At 42.9% G+C, this 25,300-nt stretch overlaps 1 protein-coding gene across 1 annotated transcript; it reads right to left on the bottom strand.

Moving 5' to 3' along the window:
- Positions 1-1,748: 1,748 nt before the first annotated feature.
- On the bottom strand, positions 1,749-25,066 carry LOC110528485 (protein-glutamine gamma-glutamyltransferase 2). Its single transcript, XM_021610588.3, has 13 exons — positions 24,689-25,066; positions 18,523-18,702; positions 14,727-14,945; positions 12,488-12,606; positions 9,564-9,692; positions 9,201-9,378; positions 7,993-8,128; positions 7,685-7,788; positions 7,110-7,349; positions 6,525-6,800; positions 4,530-4,690; positions 3,865-4,001; positions 1,749-2,179 (listed from the first exon to the last, which is right to left on the bottom strand). The coding sequence occupies exons 1-13, from the start codon at positions 24,696-24,698 to the stop codon at positions 2,029-2,031; spliced, it is 2,040 nt and encodes a 679-aa protein (XP_021466263.2). The 5' UTR covers positions 24,699-25,066; the 3' UTR covers positions 1,749-2,028.
- Between the last annotated feature and the right edge of the window lie 234 nt (positions 25,067-25,300).

Genomic DNA, 25,300 nt, shown 5'->3' with positions numbered 1-25,300 from the left:
GCAAAATAGGTATTGTAGCCCAAGGACTGGCGGATGGACCTCTTCGGCTAGCCGGGAAATGGGCCGAGCAGATGGGCCTAGCAAGGCTAGCTCAAGGCTAATTGGTTCTTGCTTCAGGACAGACATGTTAGCCAGGAGTGGCCACTCGGATAGCAGCTAGCTAGCTGTGATGATCCAGGTGAAAAAAGGTTCAGAGCTTGCGTTAGGAATCCGGAGATATGGAGAACAATATGTCAGATTTGCTCTGGTTTGAGTCGCGCTGTGCAGACTGGCGAGAGTTGTCCGGGCTAAAGGTAGCTGATGACCGCAAGCAGTGGCTTACTGACTACTAGCTGGTAGCTTTTGATGGGGGTTCGGGTTCTTTAAAAAATAGCAGATCCATACCACATTGGGTGAGACGGGTTGCAGGAGAGTATATTCAGTCCGTAGAGGGAAAGTGATATTAAAATATATACGAAAAAACCCAAGGAAAAACAATATTTACACGGGACAGGACAGGATGGGACAAGACAAAACACACGTCCGACTGCTACGCCATCTTGAAATCTGTGCTTGGAGTTCAAAAAAGTTAACCCCAAATAAGTCAGCAGTGCTATGAAAAGTCTTATTGAAACATTCAGTGAAAGTTTTAAGTTATTCAAAAATCATTTTCAGAGTGTTAATAAATCCTCCCAGTCAAACTTTCAAGGAACAAGAGTAAAACAGAGTAAAACAACTCAGAACCTCCCTGAAACCTACAAATGAACATTCCCAGAACAGGCAACCTTTTTACTTCTGTTCTCAGAACATTTAAAAAATGTTATGTTTTACCGGTTCGGAAACACATGGCTTCGTTCCCACAATGAATGTGAAACCAAAAACAAATGTTCCCACAACTTCCAAGGAACCAAATGTGCAAGCTGGATAAGATGTACCTGTGGCTTGTCCATTCATGATAGACTTGACTATTTTCCAGATAAAGGGTGTTGGCAATCTCTTTGTTTTTACTCTTTACGCTGCAATGCGTTCGCATCTTGGAAGTTCCAATTTGTATCTCTAGCTACTGCCAACTATTTACCTCCTTAATACAGAACACTGTCTTCCTATTTCAGAGCTGGCAAGAAGATGAAGGTGAACTTTTTGTCCTCAAGGAAATAGCTAAGTATTTGCCAAAAGATTACTTATCAGTCCTATTTGGTCATGTTGCTTAATACTTTTCTCCTTGCACAATTGTTGACACAGGGTTCATAGGCTTAGAGCTGGCAGGCAACTTAGAGCTGGCAGGCAACTTAGAGCTGGCAACTTCTGTAAAGTTGTGTCTGTCTAAATAATAAATGGGGCATATCAGATACCTTTTATGGTATCTAAATGTATTTGTATATAGTATAATCCAATAGCTGTTAATGATTGCAGTTACCGCAAACTAAGTATACAAATAGTAACCATGATGCCATTTCATACAGATGTGTCTTAAATGATCATTATTTTGTTACTGATCATTTTCCTGCACATTAGAACATGCAAATTGATAGTGTATTCAAGATTTAATTGGGCTTTTAAAATGTGTAGTTTCTACTACAAAATGTCAGACTTGATTTGCCCTAATGGAAAATGTATGCATTGTCAATACATCATTTAGAACATAGGCCACTTACTGTTTCAATAACCATAACACAAATCTTACATTATTAAGCTTTACTTGAACAGATTTCTAATCCCAACAAATTGTGGATTTTCTTGACAAAAAAAGAGAGACTGAAAAATAGAAATACGTTATTTTCCATGTATTTATTAAAAAGGTCTGTAGCACTATATTGTACATTTACAATATACATTTGCTGACACCAATATGCAAAAATGTGAAAGTATTACAACTCAAAGCTTTCCATGCAAAATATTTAAACATCCTATAAAATGTATAAATGCATAAAACTATAGGTGATAAGTGAGATATATCTATGAGAACAGCAATATGTTGCTTTGCAAAGATTTCGTAACAAGGCTTCTTTCTTATCAGGTTTTCTGGAGTGTAGGCTCAGGGTGGGTCCTCTATTTTCCGATGATGACGTTCCTGTAGCCCTTGACATGACACAACTTATTGCTATCGAAGTCGACCACCAGTTTCCTTAGGCCCGAGTGGGTGGGCGTGAAGTAGATTTTGACCTTGGCATCCTGCCCAGGTTCCACCGTGGAGTTAAGTCTAAGAAGGGTAAATATTTAGAAGTTACTCTATCTACATTTACTGTAACACTATCACACTACATTCCCAGCATACATATTTAGACAGTTGATTATTTTTCATGAAAGTTTAGTTAAATAACTTGACTATCTATGGATGTCTTTAGCTACAGATGTAGGATCTTCATTTGATCACTCTTTTGTTTCTGAGCCTTGAAATGCAAACCTGTAGTGTATTTTAGTTTTAAAAAGGCTTATAAAGTTTGTAATGTCCATTTTGTAATTTCTGACTTGATTTGCCCTAATGAAAAATGGATCAACCCCTACAAAAAATATCCATGAATTATAATCCACATAATAATTCACATTTCCTGTTGGTGCAGGATTATTTTCCCTCTGTAGTAAACTGGCTCAAATTTAGATCCTAGTGTGATAGTGTGATTGTAATGATTTTGCTGAGCTGACCAGCAAGGACTGTGTATGCATTGCATCAGCCATAGTTCTCTACATAGATATATGTCTGAACTAGAAAACTATTTGGATTAAAGCATGTGCTAAATAACCATATTATAGTATAGGATATTTAATTATGTTTTAGAAGCTCGACAAACTCATTCAAAACTGTTTTATGAACAAATCCATTCATATTCTCGTCTCGATTGTTTAACACCACATTGAGCCAAACATCTAGGAATCACATGCCAACCAAACCCACAACTCATCACAATCATCTGTCACGCCCTGATCTGTTTCACCTATCCTTGTGATTGTCTCCACCCCCTCCAGGTGTTGCTTATTTTCCCCGGTGTATTTATCCCTGTGTTTCCTGTCTCTCTGTGCCAGTTTGTTCAAGTCAACCAGCGTGTTTTTCCCGTGCGCCTGCTTTTTCTATTCTCTTTTTGCTAGTCCTCCTGGTTTTGACCCTGGCCTGTTTCTGGACTCTGTACCCACCTGCCTGACCATTCTGGCTGCCTTGACCTCGAGCCTGCCTACCACACTGTACCTCCTGGACTCTGAACTGGTTTGGACCTTTTGCCTGTCCACGACCATTCTCTTGCCTACCCTCTTGGATTATAATAAATATCAAAGACTCAAGCCATCTGCCTCCCGTGTGTGCCCTTATACCATCTGAATGCTTGGAAAACCAACTCTGACAAAACGATACTCTCACAGTCAAATTATTATTATAAATACTGAATAAATCCAGGCAAACGATCACGACCTGGTAAAACAGTCAACTTCCGTCCAGCGAACTTCCTAGTCTTTGATGTGAAAGTGTTAATTTCCAAATCCAAAACATTTTTTGAGAAGATTCATGAAATTGTGGTCAAGTGTGCTTGAATTGTACACGGCTGGGAATTCAGTATCCCACTTAACACTAGTAAGACTTTTAGTCTGCTTTTGACATGTAAGCACTATTGTGAGTCTGCTAGAAAACATACATTTCCTTTGTCATGCATGAACACCTCCAACTCCACCAAGGCATGGACATGCACCACTTGGTGACTAAAACATGATTGATTATTTGTCTATGAATTATACATATTCTTTAAGACATCCCTGGCAAACATTACATGTAATTGTTGCTTTGATCCTCACTAATAGGTCCTATTTACACTCCTGTTGTTACTTTTAGCGGTCAATGCACTTGATCTGTAAACAGTCCCGTTTGAAAATAAACGTCACATTGTCATGGTTCCCTCCTACCTCTCAGTGACGACCTGTCCTCCAGTGAGATTGGACCCCTCCACGGTGAAGCAGCAGTTCTGCAGCGGTACTGGGAGAGGGTTCTGCAGGGTGATCTCAGCCGCCAGCTTACGGTTCTCTTTGGGTTCCCCAAGGATCTATATATCAGGGAACATAAATTCTCTTAATGCTTTGACATATTGCATTTCATCGGCTAGGCGAACACGGAGAACGCTCCATCTCTGATAATCACACTCAAGCTTGCAATGCCAGCTGGAACGGTTCTTTCAAACAATTTATCAGATGTTGACACATGTTGACATAAGACAGTTGATAATTTTTTTATGAAAGTTTAGATAAATATCTTGACTATCTATGGATGTCTTTAGCTACAGATGTAGGATTTTAATTTGATATCTCTGATAATCACACTCAAGCTTGCAATGCCAGCTGGTACCGTTCGTTCACATTGTGAACTCTGTCCTGGCATGAGTACTTCCAAGCAACTTAGTTCTCTTGGAGCTGTGGTTAGCGTCCTTGGCTTGGGACCAAATGCTTGAACGTTTTTGATTCCCTAGTCAGAGTACTCCACTGAGGTTGCTGCAATAAGTATACTTATTACTCATGTTAATCACTGTATTCTTGTGTTTTGTAAAGTGTTAAAGTAGTGAGAGCAGTGGGCATACCCTGACTTTGATCTCAGGGTTAACCAGTACGACGTTCCTCACAGCGAGGTAAGCCTCTTGGGTACCGTAGTCTAGGAGCAGAGCCGCCAGACGGATCAGGTTGTCCTCAGTGAGATTCTCTGCATACTTGGAGTAGTTCATCCTAAGAGCAACCCTCTTTTCTGGAGTGAGACATAAAGCAGAGAAAGTGAGACACCATCCAATTCCTCAGGATGTTGACACGTTGACATAAGCAGATACATAGAACACTGGACAGTATGATTTCAATGCACACAGACACACATTCACGAATTAGCATTAGACATAAAACAACATGAAAAGATAACTCCATACACGGTCTTAAACTCTAAATGAGCTACAGTATATCCCTCTCACATATACAGTGCCTTTGGAAAGTATTCAGACCCCTTGACTTTTTACACATTTTGTTACGTTACAACCTTATTCTCAAATGGATTAAATAAAACAATTTCCTTATCAATCTACACACAATACCCCATAATGACGAAGCAAAAACAGGTTTTTAGAATTTTTTGCAAATGTTATTAAAAACAAAAATTTATTTACAAAAGTATTCAGACCTTTTGCTATGAGACTCGAAATTGAGCTCAGGTGCATCCTGTTTCCATTGATCATCTTTGAGATGTTTCCACAACTTGACTGGAGGCCACCTGTGGTAAATTCAATTGATTGGACATGATTTGGAAAGGCACATACCTGTCTATATGAGGTCCCACAGCTGACAGTGCATGTCAGAATGGCTGAAGAAATTGTCCGTAGAGCTCTGAGACAGGATTGTATCGAGGCACAGATCTGGGGAAGGGTACCAAAACATTTCTGCAGCATTGAAGGTCCCCAAGAACACAGTGGCCTCCATCATTCTTAAATGGAAGAAGTTTGGAACCACCAAGACTCTTCCTAGAGCTGGCCGCCCGATCAAACTGAGCAATTGGGGGAGAAGGGCCTTGGTCAGGGAGGTGACCAAGAACCCGATGGTCACTCTGACTAGAGTTCTAGAGTTCCTCTGTGGAGATGGGAAAATCTTCCAGAAGGACAACCATCTCTGCAGCACTCCACCAATCAGGCCTTTATGGTAGAGTGGCCTGACGGACGTCACTCCTGAGTAAAAGGAGCATGACAGTGCGCTTGGAGTTTCCCAAAATGAATCTAAAGACTCTCAGACCATGCGAAACAAGATTCTCCGGTCTGATAAAACCAAGATTGAACACTTTGGCCTGAATGCCAAGCGTCACATCTGGAGGAAACCTGGCACCATCCTCACGGTGAAGCATGGTGGTGACAGCATCATGCTGTGTTTTTCAGCGGCAGGGCCTGGGAGACTAGTCAGGATAGAAGTAAAGATTAACGGAGCAAAGTATATCCTTCATGAAAACTTAATCCAGAGCGCTTTAGACCTCAGACTGGGGCAAAGGTTCACTTTCCAACAGGACAACAACCCTAAGCACACAGCCAAGACAATGCACGAGTGGCTTCGGGACAAGTCTCTGAATGTCCTTGAATGTCCCCAGCCAAATCCCGGACTTGAACCCGATCGAACATCTCTGGAGAGACCTGAAAATAGCTGTGCAGCAACGCTCCCCATCCAACCTGACAGAGTTTGAGTGGATCTGCAGAGAAGAATGGGAGAAACTCCCCAAATACAGGTGTGCCAAGCTTGTAGGGTCATACCAAAGAAGACTCTAAGCTGTAATCACTGCCAAAGGTGCTTCAGCAAAGTACTGAGTAAAGGGTCTGAATACTTGTGTAAATGTGATGTTTAAGTTTTTTAATTAGCCAACATTTCTAAAAACCTGTTTTTGCTTTGTCATTATGGGGTATTGTGTGTAGATTGATGAGGGGGAAAAACTATCAATTTTATCAATTTTAGAATAAGGCTGTAAACTAACAAAATGTGGAAAAAGTCAAGGGGTCTGAATACTTTCCGAAGGCAGCGTATATATACACAAAACTTTCCATTATATAAAGCCAACTGACCTTCTCCAGGTGCCAACTGTACATTGAGCAGGTCTTTGAACCCACAGTTCTCTCCCAGAATACCGTTGTAGGACACAGCTCTGGAGCCGAACACCAGACGGCACTTCTTCTCATTGGGCGTGTTGTTTGTAATCACGGCAAACACGTCAAAGTCACAGCCCTTTCTCATCTCCGTGGAAACCTTGATGACGATAAGCAGGCCAGCATTGTCTTGCTGCTGCAGTAGTTTGTTCTGGTGGTTGGCTTTTGTAAAGGCCTCCCTTTCCTCGTCAGAACCTGGGGGCACAGAAAGCAAAAGTTATACATGCTTTCATATACTGTAAATGAACTCTGATACCTTCTGACACATTTAGGGAAGAATAAGAACTTGTTTCCAAAGTAGTCTTTAGTGAACTTCACCATATATTTCTTATTTTGAAGCTCCATACTTTATCTGATTGTACATATGATGAACAGACTACTTCAAATACTTAAGAAAGAATATGTGACTTTCCTATCTGCTCTCTTGGTGGCATATTGTGGTGTAATGTGACATTGGTGTGTCCCGGTGGCATGTTACAGTGGTGTCATAGTGAATCTCCCTACCCTCAGGGTACTTGTACAGGTGTGTGATGTCCTCTCTCCTATCACTGCCCACGCTCTTAGTGCTGATCTTCAGCCCCACATGGACGGAGCTGATGATCTTCTTCGTGCTGCCATCTTTGCGCTTCATAAAGGTGTGCACGTCAGCATTGACCTCCGCAAACACAAATGGGGCATCATATTTATCGGTGAGCTCGCCCTCCTTGATGGCTTTCAGTGGGATAGGGCCACAGCAGTAAACCCCTGAAAGAAGGACAATCTGTGAGCGAACTGAAAATGACATGTTTTTATGACATATCTGAAGCAATATCCTTATCACTTCTAGTAAAATCCAAGCAATTCAGGAGTTTTCTAGAATCAATACACATATGAATTGGGGTCATGCCATTTTATGGGCTATTCTGAAATTGTTGGGATTATTGTAGTTGGGGTTATTGTAGTTGAGATCATTGTAGTTGGGGTTATTGTAGTTGGGGTTATTTTAGTTGAGATTATTGTAGTTGGGGTTATTGTAGTTGGGGTTATTGTAGTTGGGGTTATTGTAGTTGGGGTTATTGTCAATACCATCTAGGCCTCACCTTCACTCTTCTCCTGTGGTGTGGGGTCCATGACCTGCCAGCCGTCAAAACCTGGTTTGAGGTCAGGTCTAGTCATCCAGTTCTCGACCCAGCAGTGGTAGTTCCTACAAAGACATACAACCATAGTAACCCCTTAACCATTTCCAGACGGTCTGCTACAAGAGAAGGACATTTGCTCATATACCCAACCTCCGGAATGCCTTGACTATTTCCAGATTGTTGGCAAAAAGCATGAATACATGGCTAGCTCTGTATTGAATTTGTCTGAGTGGAAATCCACCAATTTGATAGTCCTCCTGAGGTCTCACCATATCATGTCTCTGGACTTCTGAACAAGTTGTCCGTTCTCATCCACGTAGCGCTCTATCACCAGGTTACTGTTGGTGTCGTGGGCTGAATTGTAGTTGGTGACCAGTCGACAAGGAATGCCCAGGGCTCGTGAAACTGAGAGGGCACATAAATCATGTACAGTTAGCCAATACTACTCATCAACTATTCTACTACAGGTCTAACATATGGCATTATAAATATTTTACAGTTAGGTCATTTGGCAGACAGTCTTATCCAGTGATGTACAGAAACAATTTGGGTAAAGTTGCTCAAGGGGACACCTAGTTGGCTTGGGGATCGAACCAGCAACCTTTTGGTTACTGGCCCAAGGCTCTTAACTGCTAGGCTACCTGTCCCCCTATTCATAGAATCAAAACAAATCAAACTTTATTTTCCACATGCGCCAAATACAACAAGTGTAGACTTTACTGTGAAATGCTTACTTACAAGCCCTTAGCCCTTAACCAACAGCGCAGTTCAAGAATAATCAAATATTTACCAAGTAGGCTAAAAGAATAAGAATAACGATGCTATATACAGGGGGCATCGGTACCGAGTCAGTGTGCAGGGGTACAGGCTAGTTGAGGTAATCTGTACATGTAGGTGGGGGCAAAGTGACTATGCATAGGTAACAAACAAACAGCGAGTAGCAGCAGTGTACAGGGGGGGGAGGGGATCAATGGAAATTATCCAATGCCGATTTTTGTGAATTGTTCAACAGTCTCATGGCTTGGGGGTAGAAGCTGTTGAGGAGCCTTTTGGTCCTAGACTTGGCGGTCCGGTCCCACTTGCCATGCGATAGCAGGGAAAACAGTCCATAACTTGGGTGACTGGAGTCTCTGACAATTTTATGGACTTTCGCCTATTAATAGACACCACCTATTAATTTATATAGGTCCTGGATGGCAGGAAGCTTGGCCCCAATGTACTGGGCCGTTCGCACTACCCTCTGTAGCGCCTTACGGTCAGATGCAGAGCAGTTGCCATACCAGGCGGTGATGCAACCGGTCAGGATGCTCTCGATGGTGCAGCTTTAGAACCTTTTGAGTATCTCGGAGTCTTAGTGATGAATGTGTTACTAAAGGTGTCTTGTGCAATACAAAAAGGGGACAGAATGTCTCTTACATAATATAACGATACAGTGTGTAAAAAACTCAGTCTTAACGTCTATGCATTCATGTCTAACCTGAGCAGGCCACTGCTGCAAACACCCAGCATTGGCCAAAGCGCACAGGCTGACAGGCATTTGTGTCCCAGTTCCGGAGGATCTCCACACTACCCTTCCATGACAGAGGGCTCACCCCGCCGTCATAGTCATCAGTCCACCTGCCCAGCAAGACTCCCTTGTCGTCATTGCAGTTCACCTGAGGGACATGGACAACAATGGTCAGGCTCTTCATTTCACATTCAGCTTTGTTGTTATATTGAGACTTGCTATTTGCCATCTACTATATGTTCAAGTGTATATTTTATATTCTATTCTACTGTATGAACTGCAGTGTGTAATCCAGTGCATGACAGGATGTGAAACCGATTGATGTGATCTCACCATGGCACTGAGAACTCTGGACACATAGATTGGGTTTCTCCTCCCTGAAGCGTCTTTCCCAGGGTTACGCAGGCACTTCGGGTTCATATCCAGGATTCTCAGACAGGCATTCAGGATCCCATCCTCAAACTACATCACACAGAGAAAACCACACAAGGTCAAATCAACCTGCTATTTATTTTCAAACGGGAACTAAGCATGCAAAGGTGAGCAAAAGATCGAATAAAGATCAAAGGATTAGAAGTTTGCTTCTCGTCTTTGATTCTTTCCTGAAAATATCATGTGCAAATGTTTAGTAAAGCTGAACGCCAGTCATATGCATAAACAGTGTGCACGATATGCAACTATGACACACACCAAGTAGATAATGAGCTGTATCAACAATTGAACCTTGGTCTCACCATCTCAGTAGGATTATCATGATCTGTCAATTACACACAGATTGAACCAATGGAAGCATCTTGATGTGGAAAGAAAATAGCCTCAATTGGATTTTACCAGTCAACAGTTCTGTAACGGATCTCTTCGTCATCTGACGACAAGTATGAAATATTGGACCAATGCGCAGCGTGGTAAGTGTCCATGTTAATTTATTAACTGAACACACAAAACAAAATAATGAAGTGAATGGAAGAAATAAAACAGTTCTACAAGCTGACATACACTAAACAGAAAACAACCACCCACAAACAAGAGTGGGAAAACAGGCTACCTAAGTATGGTTCGATTGACAGCTGCCTTTGATTGGGAACCATACCAGGCCAAACACATAGAAATACCAAACATAGAACAAAAACAGTGAATGCCCACCCCAACTCACGCCCTGACCAACCTGAAATAGAAACATACAAAAGGAACTAAGGTCAGGACGTGACAGTACCCCCCCCCCCCCCCCCCCCAAAGGTGCGGACTCCGGCCGCAAAACCTAACCCCATAGGGGAGGGTCTGGGTGGGCATCTGTCCGCGGGACGTGGACCCCACTCCACCATAGTCTTGGCCTACTTAAGTGGCGCCTTTGGAGGGGCGACCCTCGCCGCCGACCTCGGACTGGCAACCCTTACAGCGGGCCCCGAATAGACGGGAGATTCCGGCAGCACTGGACAGGCGGGAAACTCCGGCAGCGCCGGAGTGAAGGGCGACCCCGGCATCTCCTGACTGACAGGCGGCTCCGGCAGCTCCTGACTGAGGGGCGGCTCCGGCAGCTCCTGACTGACGGGCGGCTCCGGCAGGGCGGCTCCGGCAGCTCCTGACTGGAGGGAGACTGGAGGGAGACTCCGGCAGCGCTGGACTGGAGGGAGACTCCGGCAGCTCCTGACAGGAGGGAGACTCCGGCAGCTCCGGACAGGAGGGAGACTCCGGCAGCTCCGGACAGGAGGGAGACTCCGGCAGCTCCGGACAGGAGGGAGACTCCGGCAGCTCCGGACAGGAGGGAGACTCCGGCAGCTCCGGACAGGAGGGAGACTCCGGCAGCTCCGGACAGGAGGGAGACTCCGGCAGCTCCGGACAGGAGGGAGACTCCGGCAGCGCTGGACAGGAGGGAGACTCCGGCAGCGCTGGACAGGCGGGAGCACCTGGAGGGAGGAGACGGAGAGACATCCTGCTACCACAGGAGGCCTGGTGCGTGGAGGAGGCATCGGATGGACCGGACCGTGGAGGTGCACTGGAGGTCTCGAGCACCGAGCCAGCACAACCTGTCCTGGCTGGATACTCCCCGTAGCCCGGCAAGTGCGGCGGGGTGGAACAGACCGCACTGGGCTGTGCTGGCGAACTGGGGACACCGTGCTTAGGGCTGGTGTCATGTACCACGGGCCGAGTAGACGCACTGGAGACCAGATGCGCTGAGCCGGCTTCATTTCTTCTGGCTCGATGCAAACTCTAGCCCAGCCGATACGAGGCGCTGTGATGTAGCACACCAGGCTATGCCTGCGCACTGGGGACACCTTGCGCCTCACAGCATAACACGGTGCCTTCCCGGTCCACCTTTTGCCACGGTAAGCACGGGGAGTTGGCTCAGGTCTCCTACCTGACTTAGCCACACTCCCCGTGTGCCCCCCATCGGACCAATACGCAGCGTGGTAAGTTTTAGTCATATTTTTCATTAAAACTGAACACTACACAAAATGAAAACAAAACAATTCCGTGTGGAAAACACAGACACAGAAAATAATCACCCAAAAACAAGAGTGGGAAAACAGGCTACCTAAGTATGGTTCTCAATCAGAGACAATGATTGACAGCTGCCTCTGATTGGGAACCATACCAGACCAAACAAAAAAATACCAAACATAGAACACAATACATAGAATGCCCACCCCAACTCACACCCTGACCAACCTAAAATAGAAACATACAAAAGGAACTAAGGTCAGGACGTGACAAGTTCACTCATCACAAGTTCTTCTTAACCATAATTTATCTTCTCACTTTATTAAACTTGTCAGGCCACTCATGCAAATGTAGGATCTTAATTTGAGCCGGTATCCTACAGAAGGAAAATAATCCTGCAGCAACAGGAAATGTGAATTATTATGTGGATTATAATTATTGGACATTTTTGTAGGGGTTGATCATTTCTTTCATAAGAATGAAATGGAAATTATAAACTTCAGAAGCCTTTTAAACCTCAAATACACTACAAGTTTTTAATGTTCTGCATTGCAGGAAAGTTCTCCTGCAACAAGGTGATCAATTAAGATCCTACATCTCTAAATATACAGTACTATGTGGCAGCATGATCTCACCTTTGAAAGTGCACAGTACAGTAGTTACAATGGAAAGCAGTTCAACATACATCTCTTGATGTCAGGGTAAGCGTAAACCAAATTCAAAAGCCAAGCCTTTATCACTGCCACCGCCAAATTCTGGTTTGTCTCTCCTCAAGGAGGCTGTTTATACAACAATCAGAGCTGTGCTGTTGTTGGTACCTGGCCATAGTTCCAAGGTGTAGGGATGGGGTATTTCCAGCCGCCTCGGTAGATGATACCATCTTGAGCCAAGATGTACTCCCTCAGCTTCTCCTCACTGTCCATGTACACCGCATCACCTGTTGACGAGAGACGTAAATAATACAGGGATAAAGTATCGTCCTCCATAGAAAAAGACAAGGTCTCAAAAGGCTGAATGGAATAAAGGGTGCCTCATTATCTGCTTGCAGTAGGCAACAGTATTTCAAAATGCATTGGGCTTATTAAATTACAACTTCTTTTCAATATAACTGGTTATCGTTGTCTCTAATTGGGGCGGCAGGGTAGCCTAGTGGTTAGAGCGGTGGACAAGTTCAAACCCCTGAGCTGACAAGGTAAAAATCTGTTGTTCTGCCCCTGAACAGGCAGTTAACCCACTGTTCCTAGGCCGTCATTGAAAATAAGACTTTTCTGGCCTCAAGTGCGCAACTGACTTGCCTAGTCAAATAAAATAAAAATAAATAAAAATTGGGGATCATATTTAAGTAGCATTTTTTCCACTTGTGTTTTATGGGATATTGTTTTGAGTTAGTGTATGTTGCACCTCTTAGTTACAGTTCGTTGTTTGTTTCATTCTTTCTTTGTTGTTTTGTGCGTTTCTAATAAATTAGATGTGGAAACCATATCGCGCTGCAGCTTGGTCCGATAACTATTACGACGATCGTGACAGAATATCCCATCAAACCAGGACCAAGCAGCGTGCCCAAAGAGGAAAGGATTTCTGGACATGGGAAGAAGTGATGGGGAGATGCGAAACCCTTCCTTGGCGACAGACAGAAGGAGATGATGGAGGACAGCGATGATGACAGGGTTCGCGGCTACAGAAAGCCCAAGGAGCTGGCGGGGAGGCAATGGCGAAGTTGGGAGAGAGTGAGATGAGAGAGATGTTGTGCAAGTGTGTTCTGCTCAACATCAGACCAGAGGATCCGGTTAGCAGCCTGGTGCAACCTGTGCCGGTTCCACGCTTCTGGTCTCAAGTGCGCCTCTCCAGTCCGGTACGTCATGTGTCTCCTCCTCGCACTCTTCCTGAAGTGCGTGTCCCCACTCCGGTACGTCCTGTGCCTGCTCCTCGCACTCTCCCTGAAGTGCGTGTCCCCAGTCCGGTACGTCCTGTGCCTGCTCCTCGCACTCTCCCTCAAGTGCGCCTTCCCAGTCAGGTACGTCCTGTGCCTGCTCCTCGCACTCGCCCTGAGGTGCGTGTCACCAGTCCGGTGCCACCTGTGCCGGCCACACGCAATCAGGCCTCCAGTGTGATTCCCCAGTTCAGAGCTTCAGGCGACAGTCCCCAGTCCAGAGCTTCAGGCGACGGTCCCCAGTCCAGAGCTTCAGGCGACGGTCCCCAGTCCAGAGCTCCCATTTGTTTCAGGTTTTATGGGATATTGTTTTGAGTTAGTTACGGTTAGTTGTTTCGTTTTTTCTTTGTTGTTTTTCTACCACAGTACAACAAATTCATAACATTCTAATACGAATTGGATTTGTAACATATAATACGAATTGCCAAAAAATAAAACATATTGTTTTTTCAGGATGTTACATATCATACGGAGTGGATGTAGTAAGCAATTGGATGAATTAGTACACATAAAATGGGGACCACTTTTGGCTCGTGAGCACCACTTTCAAATCTACTGGCTGAAATGATACAAAAGTTTGAGAGTACTCTTTAATGAGACTATCTGCTGTCTATTTACTTTGATGTCTAAGGTAACAAAATGTCTAAGGTAACAAAATGTCTAAGGTAACAAAATGTCTAAGGTAAGATGTATTGTAGATACAGCACATGATAGGGCTAAACATTTAGAGATACTGAAAAATACTTATCTATCCCATTCTCCATTGCATGATCATCATATTCTTTCCAAAACTACCATCCATCCATGCCATCCTGTTCTCCCCACTATGGGATCCTTCCTGTAAGCCTGCATCCCTCCATTGGTTATGCTGTCTTTGTAACAGAGACATCTAAAGCGCCTATCAGAGTCCAAAACATGTACGCATACATGTTCTAAAATATTGGACTTTTGGCTCTCCTACTTTTCGAATTCTCAGCACGGCTCAAGCTATTTTTCCAACTGTCAACACATTCCGCAGAGCTATGTCTTGTCTCTGCGTCTGTGAATTACTCTTAAGGCATTCCACTCAACTATGCATAGCCCCTACTATACTCGCAGACAGAATGATGTATGGAATGTTTACCTACCGGTGCACCAGGGGTTATAGAGCAGCACAAAGTCCACACTGCCCCCCTGACCCAGAGTCAGGCGCCAGCGTCCGATGGGCGCGTCCGGGGGGGAACAGATGGACAGGGACACCATGTTCCCGGGGGGACTGGTGATGGCGGCGCTCCAGCAGGAGGTATTGATTTGGTCTGTCAGCCCAAAGGAGGCCTGTGTACCATACTGCTCAGAGGGCTGGGGACCTAGTAGAGGACATGAAGAAGAGAAAGGGTTAAAAATGGAACACTTGACTAGGGATGATGTAAAGCACTTCAATGCCAAAACACTAGAGCTTACCTACTTATTTTACCATTGGAGGGAAAGTAATATTGGCCATAGCTATTCTGTCATTCTTTGTCATGAGATGTGTCAATGGATCTCAATAGTCTAAAGTGGGGTTTTAAATAGGCCTTGACAAAAGTCACGACCTCGACAGAAGTTGCTGTCCTTTATAAGAATTACGTTCTTCACTGTTTTATGAAAAATATGAAGCACACAGATGCTTTCAGGTCACACATGAAACATTTTCATAATCCAGACTGTACAATTGACATACTATTCCCAAACCCTTCAGCGAGAACATTGGAAAATGGTGGACAATTCCACAGGGATCAAAGACGATGGAAACTCAGCCTCCTTCAAGTGACCTCCGTTAAAATAAACTGCCTGAACTGAAATTCCATTGTGTTCAGACTGGGCATGAGGCCAAATAATCACCCCTTTTAACCCCTTTGCTTTCTGCAGCATGCTGAAACAACTTAGATTCCTTCCTTGGCTGTTCTGTGTATTAAAGTTTATATTACAGCCCATGAAAAAATAGTTTAACTTTCACTGTGATAGCCTTATCTTTGATAGGACACATGCTTTCCTGTGGAGTGATCCTCTTCCTGTTCTCAAACTGGTGGATACTGTAGAAACGGCTGTGGTCTGTACAATGGCCACTACACCCCTCTTATGACTGTTACTTACATCTGACACATTCATCTTGATTAAAACATCTGATCATTTCAGTGTTTTCCCCTAGATATTTCCAAAGGCGGGACAGAGAGTGTCCCCAACACAACATCTATGGTTCCTGACAACAGAACCAAAGCCCAAAGCCTGGGCAGGGTGAGTAATGGTAAAGGAGACAGGGTAGAGTGTCAGCTAACTATTGGTCCTCCAGTATACCCCTAAGAGTCAATAGCGTTATCACTGAAAATTTGAACATGCTTAAACGGTTTCCCTTTCCTTGAAACAACATTCGACCTCACCATTAGCTTTTCCTTTTCTTACTTCTTACTCCTTTTCTTACTCACAATGACCATTGGGGAAAATAAACAAGTTCCCAATGCCAATAGAAACACTCAAGTAGGCGTTGCCATAATACCTACCCCAAATACAAGTGTGCCAACCTTGTAGCGTCATACCCAAGAAGATTTGAGTCTGTAATCGCTGCTAAAGGTGCTTCAACAATGTACTGAGTGAATGGTCTGAATACTTATGTAAATGTGATATTTCATTTATATATATATACAGTATAAATTGGCCCAATTGAAATAAAAAATAAAAACTGTTTTTGCTTTGTCATTATGGGGTATTGTGTTTAGAATGACAATGTAATACCTTTTAGAAAAAGGATGTAATATAACAAAATGTGGAAAAGGGGAAGGGGTCCTTTCCGAATGCACTGCATGTACATATAGGTAGGGGTAAAGTGCCTAGACATCAGGATTTTTAATAAACCGCAGCAGCAGCGTATGTCAGTGGTTCCCAACCCTGGTCCTCCAGTATACCCCAACAGTACACATTTTTGTTGTAACCCTGGACAAGCACACTTGATTAAACTTGCCAACTAATCATCAAGCCCTCGATGAGTTGAATGAGGTGTGTTTGGGCTGTTGGAGAACCGGAGGTAGGAAACACTGGCGTATGTGATGAGTCAAAATAGTCAGTGCAAAAAGTGCCAATACAGATATTCCATGTAACTATTTTGCAGTCTTATTGCTTGGGGGTAAAAGCTGTTCGGGGTCTTGTTAGTTCCAGGCTTGGTGCATCGGTACTGCTTGCTGTGCGGTAGCAGAGACAACAGTCTATAACTTGGGTGTCTGGAGTCTTTGACAATTTTCATGGCCTTCCTCTGACACCGTCTGGTATAGAGGTCCTGGATGGCAGGGAGCTCAGCCCCAGTGATGTAATGGGCCGTACACACTACCCTGTGTATCGCCTTGTGGTTGGATGCCAAGCAGTTGCCATACCGAGCATTGATGCAGCCAGTCAAGATGCTCTCAATGGTGCAGTTGTAGAACTTTGAGGATCTGAGGGCCCATGCCAAATCTTTTCAGCCTTCTGAGGAGGAAGAGGCATTGTCGTGCCTTCTTTATGCCTGTGTTGGTGTGTTTGGTCCACGTTAATTACTTAGTGATGTGGACACAGAGGAACTTGAAGGTCTTGACCTGCTCCACTACACCCCTGAGGGGCCCCCGTGTTCAGAGTTAGCGTGGTGGATGTGTTGTTGCCTATCCTCACCACCTCGAGGCAGCCCGTCAGTAAGTCCAGAATCCAGTTGCAGTGGGAGGTGTTCAGCTTAGTGATGCGCTTGGAGGGCATTATGGTGTTGAGCACTGAGCTGAAGTCGAGGAACAGCATTCTCACATAGGTGTTCCTCTTGTACGGGTGGGAGAGGACAGTGTGGGGTGCAATAGAGATTGCGTCATCTATGGATCTGTTGGGACGGTATGCGAATTGGAGTGGGTCCAGGTTGTCTGGGATGATGGTGTTGATGTGAGCCATGATCAGCCTTTCAAAGCATTTCCTGGTTACAGATGTGAGTGCTACGGTGCGATAGTCATTTAGACAGGTTACATTGCCGTCCTTGGGCACAGGGACTATGGTGGTCTGCTTGAAACATGAAGGTATTACAGACTGGGTCTCTGGTCAAAATCTAAACAGCAAGCCAGTTCCAAAATCGACTTATTGGATAGCTCTAGTGAATACATGTGGATGTTTCCTATTACAGAAATGCTTGTAGAAGCCAAAAATGTACAGGTCGTGAAAAAAGGCCTTAGACTTTAAGCGGTTAAAACAATAGCAAAATATAGCATAGAGTATGTTGTTATAGTGTTACACACTATGCAGCAGCACATGCATGAGGTATTTTCAAACTTGCAGGGAAGTTAAGATTTAGACTTGAGATTTATCGGTTACAGCCCAATAGACTGTCTTCATTCAATCAAGGAAGAATTGAAGTAAGCATTCACTGGAGCTCATGGCAAAGATTTTGGAACTGGGTTTCTGTTTAGATTTTGAGTAGAGAGTGGAAAGCACTATTTTACTGGGTCGTGTCTGTTAGGAAATGTTAAAAGTACCACGGCAACGCCTAATTGTGTGTTTCTATTGGCACAGGGAACTTGTTTATTTTCTCCAGTGATAGGGAGATAGCTAAAAAAGCTAATGTTGAGGTCTAATGTTGTTTACAGGATAGGGAAACTGTTTGATCCTGCTCCAATTATCAGTGAGAAGACTATTGACTCTTACAGAACAGTTAGCTAGCTGACACTCTACCCTGCCTCGTTTACCATTACTCACCCTGCCCAGGCTTCAGTTTATGTTGTCAGGAACCATAGATGTTTGTTTTGGGACCCTTTGTGTCATGCTTTTGGAAATATCTAGGGGAAACACTGAAATGATCTTATGTTTTAATAAAGATTAACCTTTAGGATTTAATAAAAATTCAACAACATTTATCTAGTGCTTTTCACATGGAATTGATTAGTCGACAACCCAGGGATAACACAGTACCTGTCTCTACGGTGAGGTCGAGGGCGCTGCCTCCAGGCTGGTAGACGCCCGAGCGGAGGTGCAGGTTGATGGTGAACGACTGGCCCCTTCTCACGATGAGGCGCTCCACCCCGTTGAGCTCCGTGCGGTGGTCTGTGTTGTTAAACTCACACTCCAGGTCCCATCGGGCAATGTCCAGTGCTGGGAGATGGATGAGAGAGAGAGAAAGGAAACAGTGAGTAGAATTACCTCAGGATTGACTATCTACCCAGCCAGTTACAAGGGAATACAATCCTGCTCCACAGTTCCTCTGTTTGCTCTTTGGGGGTGTCAGTCCAGTCTTCAGTATAATAAGGCTTAACACTTTCTGACAAATGTGTTCGTCAAAAGTGCTATACAAATATTATTTTAGCGATTGATTGTCTTCTCTTTCATGGTGCCTCAGTGGTGGACCAAACTCCCCTATTGCTTTTAAGACAATTGTGTCTATACCTGTTTTTAGATAGACTGATGACCTTCCTCTTCAAACTGTCTCCCCAACTCTCAACGCTGGTTCCTTCCAAGTAGATCACCCCTTCGTCTCACCGCCAATGGCACTACTACTCTGGAAATGTCTATAAAAGTTGCTTTACATTGTATTGTTGCGCTTAATTCTATTTTTAGCACTACAATGAAGTGTTCTACTGACCTCTGGAGAGTTGCTTGTTTTTATGCTAGCTGTCCAGCTCTTTGACTACGTGTTTTTACAGAAAGAGCGTCTTCTAAATGTCTGTTAACACTAGAACCACTGGGCCTCAAGCTAACGAGCAGTCATTCTGACTCCAACATTCTAACAGTGTAATTGAGAACATTTCATATATGCTATTGCAAAAACAATAATTTGGTTGTGTTTATGAAGGTCGTAGGTAACATTGGAATATAATTTTTTTAAATTAGAACACCATAGCATTTCCATTAGTTTATTTTACTATAGGATATACTGTATGTAAAAACACAACATTTGTCACGAGTCCGACCGAAGGTGGCTCCCGTTCCCGTTCGGGTGGCGCTCGGCGGTCGTCGTCGCCGGCCTACTAGCTGCCACTGATTTCTTTCCTCCCCCTTCTTATGTGTTTATTGGTATCACCTGTTTTAGTTTGTTGTAATTAGTTGGGCTTTATTAGTCAGCCGGCCCACCTGTTTCCTCAACATTAGCTTTTTGTATTGCTATCTCCCTATCACTGGAGAAAATAAGCATATATGTTGGAACACGGCAACAGTTTATTTTTATAACAACAAAATAAATAAAATACCCCAACCACAAAGACGCATGGTCAGCAAGACGTGCGGTCAAATTATGAAAACATCAGTAAAGCCTAAACATCATTATAAGTGCCAAGTGTCAAGGACGGAGGGGACATGACTTTACCTTTTTCTTATACATGAGCTGTCAAATTGACTGCTTGAGCGGTTTTAGTTTGAAAGAAAATGTACATAAGCTATGGTATACTTAATCATATTAATAAGTGTATAGCCTATAGAATAAAACGTATGCATGGCTAAATCATTAAGGGTGTCGAATTAACTTGTGGTACATAGGCCTTAGACAAATGGTTAAAGGACTGCTGCAAATTGTTTCCAGACCTTCTGCCATCTTATCTCTGGCAGCAGGCATGAATCCAAGGACATTCATTGTTATTTAAACTTACCATAAGAGTTCACTTCCTGTTGTTGAGTGGAAAGAGAAAAAATCTCACCTGTTGTGTAACAGAAAGACTTGTATTGCCGTAAAAATCATAGGAATCCTTCAGACAGGAAATGCTGCTTAGCAAATAACTATCTTGGGAACTATATTTACTCAAGTACCACTAGTGGGTAAATACTACACCAACCCATTGAGACACAGACTTGAACTCTTTCATTGATTCATTAAAAAAAAAGGGAAGTATTTCACAAGAGAGAAAACAAGAAAAAATGAATGAGCAGTGAATGTGCAAGCAAATACTGTACACCTCCTTGTCCCCAGGGCTCGGTGTGTGAATAAGATCCCACCCTCTGATTTCCTATTTACAGTCATCTGGCTTCTTTAGGACACGACTGGTTGTTGTTAAAAGTAGCACTCTAACATTATTCAAGAAGTAGTACACCATCTTGTTTCACCAATCACTTTAGAGCTGCATTGTCAACACTCACTTATCCCAATTTCTTATAGGACAAAATGACATATATTTCAGAAAGAATTTAACATCAAACGGCTTATATGTAATTATGTTACCTCTGATTGCCATATTACGCAATCAAAGGAATATTGCTCAAGCTTTAAAAGGTTGCTTGCCCTAGGGTGCTTATATACCCTATTTCCAGTGTACTACTTCTTGAATAATGTTAGAGTGCTACTTTGAACTGCATGCAGGGTTGCGGAGTACCTGATTACATGTAATCACTTACATGCAAACAAATCAGTTACTATAACAACAAAAATCTGATTACATATACTTTTTAAAAACTAGATTTTTATTTAATGGATTACTTTAATTTCATAATGTGTTTGCGAGAGAAAAATGTTTGCGAGAGAAAAACATACATTATGCCACAGTTCTGTTTTCTCAATGACATTCCAATCAGAATTGAAAAAAAGGTGTTTAAATTTGTTCCATCTGAGTGAGTCTGACCACAAGTCAGAGACCTCTATGATGACACACCAAAAGATTCTTTATTGTCTTCTTCTAATGCCTCTTAAGGGAAAAGTAAATGGAAAGTACATGAAAGTAATCAGATTATGTTACTGAGCTTGGGTAATCCAAAAGTTACATTACTGATTATAATTTAACAGGTAACTAGTAACTGTAACATATTACATTTAAAAAGTAACCTACCCAACCCTGACTACATGTATCACAAATCCATTTCTGTAGGAACATCTGGATAGTGTATCTTCTACATTTGACCAACCATGTGTTTTACACCTTGTAGTTGAAGAAAAGTGGTATTTCAAAGGAGACAAACTTAAGTCTCCAGTCCAGCTCTTTCATCCTAAAGAGAAATTAAGTTGTCAATAAGCCTATTTTACTCAGTCATAAAGCATCTGGGAACTTGTGCTTTTCCACAGCTAGAGGCAACAGGACTACAAACCTAGAATCTGGAGACCATTAGGCAGATTGATAGCAGATAAACAACTAAAATGTTGTTTTCGACAACACAGTCCAAACAATGCAGGCTCAATCAATGTAATGGTAAAGTGTAGTTATTGCTGCGTTTCATTCTTGAACTACACAGTTGGTATCAAATAAAATGCATTTTTATTAGACACTCTCGCATTGCGGAATGAAAGCTGATGTAAGATAATGTGCAGTCTGAATTTAAACGGAACGGTTTCTGTAATTAAGGTGTAGTTATTGTTGTTTTTCTTTGTTCTATTGCACTGGGAAGACAGCAATGTATTACAGTCTGTCACAAACATGAATAGTGCAAAAATAAATTTACGGACAGAGAGCAAAGTGAGCTATGTGTGTAGAGCAGGCTACTACCATGAGGTCACCATCTCCACCATGCCATCACTCTTGACTTACACTCCCTTGTTTTGCTTCCAGTCTACTAAACTTGAACAACACCACATCAAGTGTCCTGTTATAGGCCAAGCAGAATTACTGGGCCAGAATAAACCCAATAAGGTGGGGGCAATGAAAGATCCTAGTCAGGGAAAAATGCACAGAAGCAGGTACAGTAAATCCCAGGAAAAATAGATATGTTCTCTCAGCTATTAACAGCAACCTATCCAGCCTAGTCACGAATGAAGCGGCAAGAGCTCACTCTCTCTCTCAATTCAATTCAATTTAAGGGGCTTTATTGGCATGGGAAACACATGTTTACATTGCCAAAGCAAGTGAAATAGATAATAAACAAAACAAAAATAAACATCTCTTTCTCTGTCTGTATGTGTGTGCGTGCTTCTCAGCGTTGTCTGTATGTGTCTGCGTGCTTGTGTGTGTGTGTGTGTGTGTGTGTGTGTGTGTGTGTGTGTGTGTGTGTGTGTGTGTGTGTGTGTGTGTGTGTGTGAGTGTGTGTGTGTGTGTGTGTGTGTGTGTGTGTGTGTGCAAGGTTTGTGTGTGTGTGTGTGTGTGTGTGTGTGTGTGTGTGTGTGTGTAAGGTGTAAGGTGTAAAAGGTTTGAAAGGGTTCATAGGGGCTTCGCAAAATCATTCCAAGGACAAATTAAGTTAGCCACAGTTTCTGGTTGCAGTTACAGCTGCTGTCTGCTATTAAAAGCCCAAAGTTCCCTTAGCAACACTTAACTCCCTCTGAAACACATTCCTCAGATGCATTAAAGATGCATACGACTAGGCTAAAGCTTATGGTTAGCTGACAAGCTGGGAGACAACACTTGTGTCATCAGTGAGCCAGAAAAATGAGCCAGAAAAATAAAAGGCTGCCTTTATATATATAGAAATTACATTTGGTTCTGTTAAGACATGTGGCCTATAGACAGCATGTTAAGTTAAGCTGTCATTTAGTGGTTATGGTTTCAGCATTGGCAATGTGAAAAGAAGTTCTCACCCCATCCAGCTTTTAGATGTTGGATGACAGTTTTGGTTGGTGCAGTTGTCAGAATGCTGTTCATTGACTACAGCTCAGCGTTCAACACCATTGTCCCCTCTAAGCTTTTCACCAAGCTGAGAACCCTGGGACTGAACACCTCCCTCTGTACCTGGATCATGGACTTCCTTAAGGTCGACCCCAGGTGGTGAGGGTAGGCAACATCACCTCCGCCACACTGACCCTCAACATGGGGGCCCTACAGGGGTGTGTGCTTAGTCTCGTCTTGTGCTCCCTGTTCACCCACGACTACGTAGCCACGCATGACTCAAACACTATCATCAAGTTTGCTGACGACAAGACGGTGGTAGGCTTGATCACCGGCGACGATGAGACAGCCTATAGGGAAGAGGTCCGTGACCTGGCAGTGTGGTGCCGGAACAACAACCTCTCTTTCAACGTCAGTAAGACCAAGGAACTGATTGCCCCCATCCACATCGACAGGGATGCAGTGGAGCTTCAAGTTCCTCTGTGTCCAAATCACTAAGGACTTAAAATGGTTCACACATACACACAGTTGTGAAGAAAGTGCGACAGCACCTCTGCCCTCTCAAAAGGTTAAAAAGGTTTGGCTTGGGCCAAATGATCTGTTCATACGTCTAGTGGAAAGCCTTCACAGAAGATTGGAGATTATTATAGCAGCAAAAACTCCATATGAATGCCCACGACTTTGGAATGAAATGTTCGACGAGCAGGTGTCCACATACTTTTGGCTATGTAGTATATTTATTTTTGTATTATTTCTTTGAGGGATAAAATAAAACTCAATATACCTTAAAATAACTAAAACCAAATTGAAACTGTGTAGAAAGAATCATGGGTCTACATTCATACAGTTTCTTGCCTGTGTCCAGCTCACTGATAATCACCTCAATGAAAGCTAGACAGCCAGGGAGAAAACAATTTTTCAAAAATAATGGAAAATTACAATTTTGGGTAAATTTTGATGGCGAGGAAATATGTTTTAAAAATTGTGCACATGTGGCCCTCAGGCAAATTGTGATTGACTCCGCTGGATAAGGTCTTCAATGGCAACCTAACCTAATGTAGCAGGCGTAAAAGAAACCAGCTACCGCTAAGTTATTTGCCATCATTTGTCCATAGCAGGGTGTCCCAAACAGAGTCAAAAACCAAAAGGTTCACCCAGGGTGTCCCGCGGACCATTTTGGAAAACCCTGGTCCATAGTGAAGGGATGGATCAGGTTTTACTTAGGTCTTCAGTTTTGAGATTTTTTTCTAAACAAATCAATTGTTCACCAGCCTTTTAAGGTAATATTGAAATCCTCTAAATGCTTCAAATATTTAGATACATATTCTGGCATATGGCTCAGTCCTGCAAGGAAATATTTATTTTAGGAAACAATAACATAACATGATAAGCTATTTTAAATGATCTGCCACTGTCTACTTTGTAGACCATGATGCAAGTTTATCGTTGATATTGAAAAAAAAATGCAATAGTTGTTATACTGCTGATGAAACTCAAAAATGTAATTCACAGTTATGTTCAAATGTTCAATAATGCTATGCACGTACTAGAGAGAAGATTTACAGAGATACAACACATTCAATAAAACATTGAAAAAAAACAATTTCAAACAGTTATTAAATTCTTACCGTGAGCCATTATCGCGTTGACGTACTGCTGGGTAATAGTCTGTATTAGGCTGTTGAAAGTATTCTCTACTCTGCGCAGCTACTCTGACTGTGAACGAAAGTCATATTTGTAGTGGTCATGCGCGTCACCAAAATCCATTGGAAGTCGACTCCTTTCACAATTTTGCGCAAGCTGACGATATAATGCATAACGTGCGCTGGGAAGTCAACCCGAGGCGTGTTGGTTTTCTTCCGTCGAACGCCCACGTGCGCGTGCTCACATGCATGAGCAAGCACGCACGCACTCACACAGAAACATCCACATTCACTCTATTGACCTTGTAGCGACCTCGTAATATACAATAGTTGCACAATTTCCTGCATACATATGTGTGACAATAGGGAATGGGGAAGACATTTTCATTTAGTCATCATGTTAGGAATAAAATGTACATCAATGTCAAAATACAATTTACTTATAGGAAATATACTGAACAAAATTCTAAACTCAATACAATTTACTTATAGGAAATATACTGAACAAAATTCTAAATTCAACATGCAACAATTTCAACAATTTTTCTGAGTTCCAGTACATATAAGGAAATCAGTCAATGGAAATACATTAATTAG

The sequence above is a fragment of the Oncorhynchus mykiss genome, chromosome 7 (genome assembly GCF_057628025.1).
Source record: "Oncorhynchus mykiss isolate SJ-2025 chromosome 7, ASM5762802v1, whole genome shotgun sequence".
In the NCBI taxonomy this organism is placed as follows: domain Eukaryota; kingdom Metazoa; phylum Chordata; class Actinopteri; order Salmoniformes; family Salmonidae; genus Oncorhynchus; species Oncorhynchus mykiss.
The sequence above is the reverse complement of the archived record's forward strand: the minus strand, read 5'-3'. Positions and strand labels throughout refer to the sequence as shown.

Excerpts from the sequence above, each read along its gene's own strand:
- LOC110528485 (XM_021610588.3), bottom strand. Across the intron at positions 7,789-7,992 it reads AAGTCCAGAGACATGATATG|GAACTACCACTGCTGGGTCG; the intron begins GTGAGACCTCAG and ends ATGTCTTTGTAG. Across the intron at positions 4,691-6,524 it reads ACAGTTGGCACCTGGAGAAG|AAAAGAGGGTTGCTCTTAGG; the intron begins GTCAGTTGGCTT and ends GTCTCACTCCAG.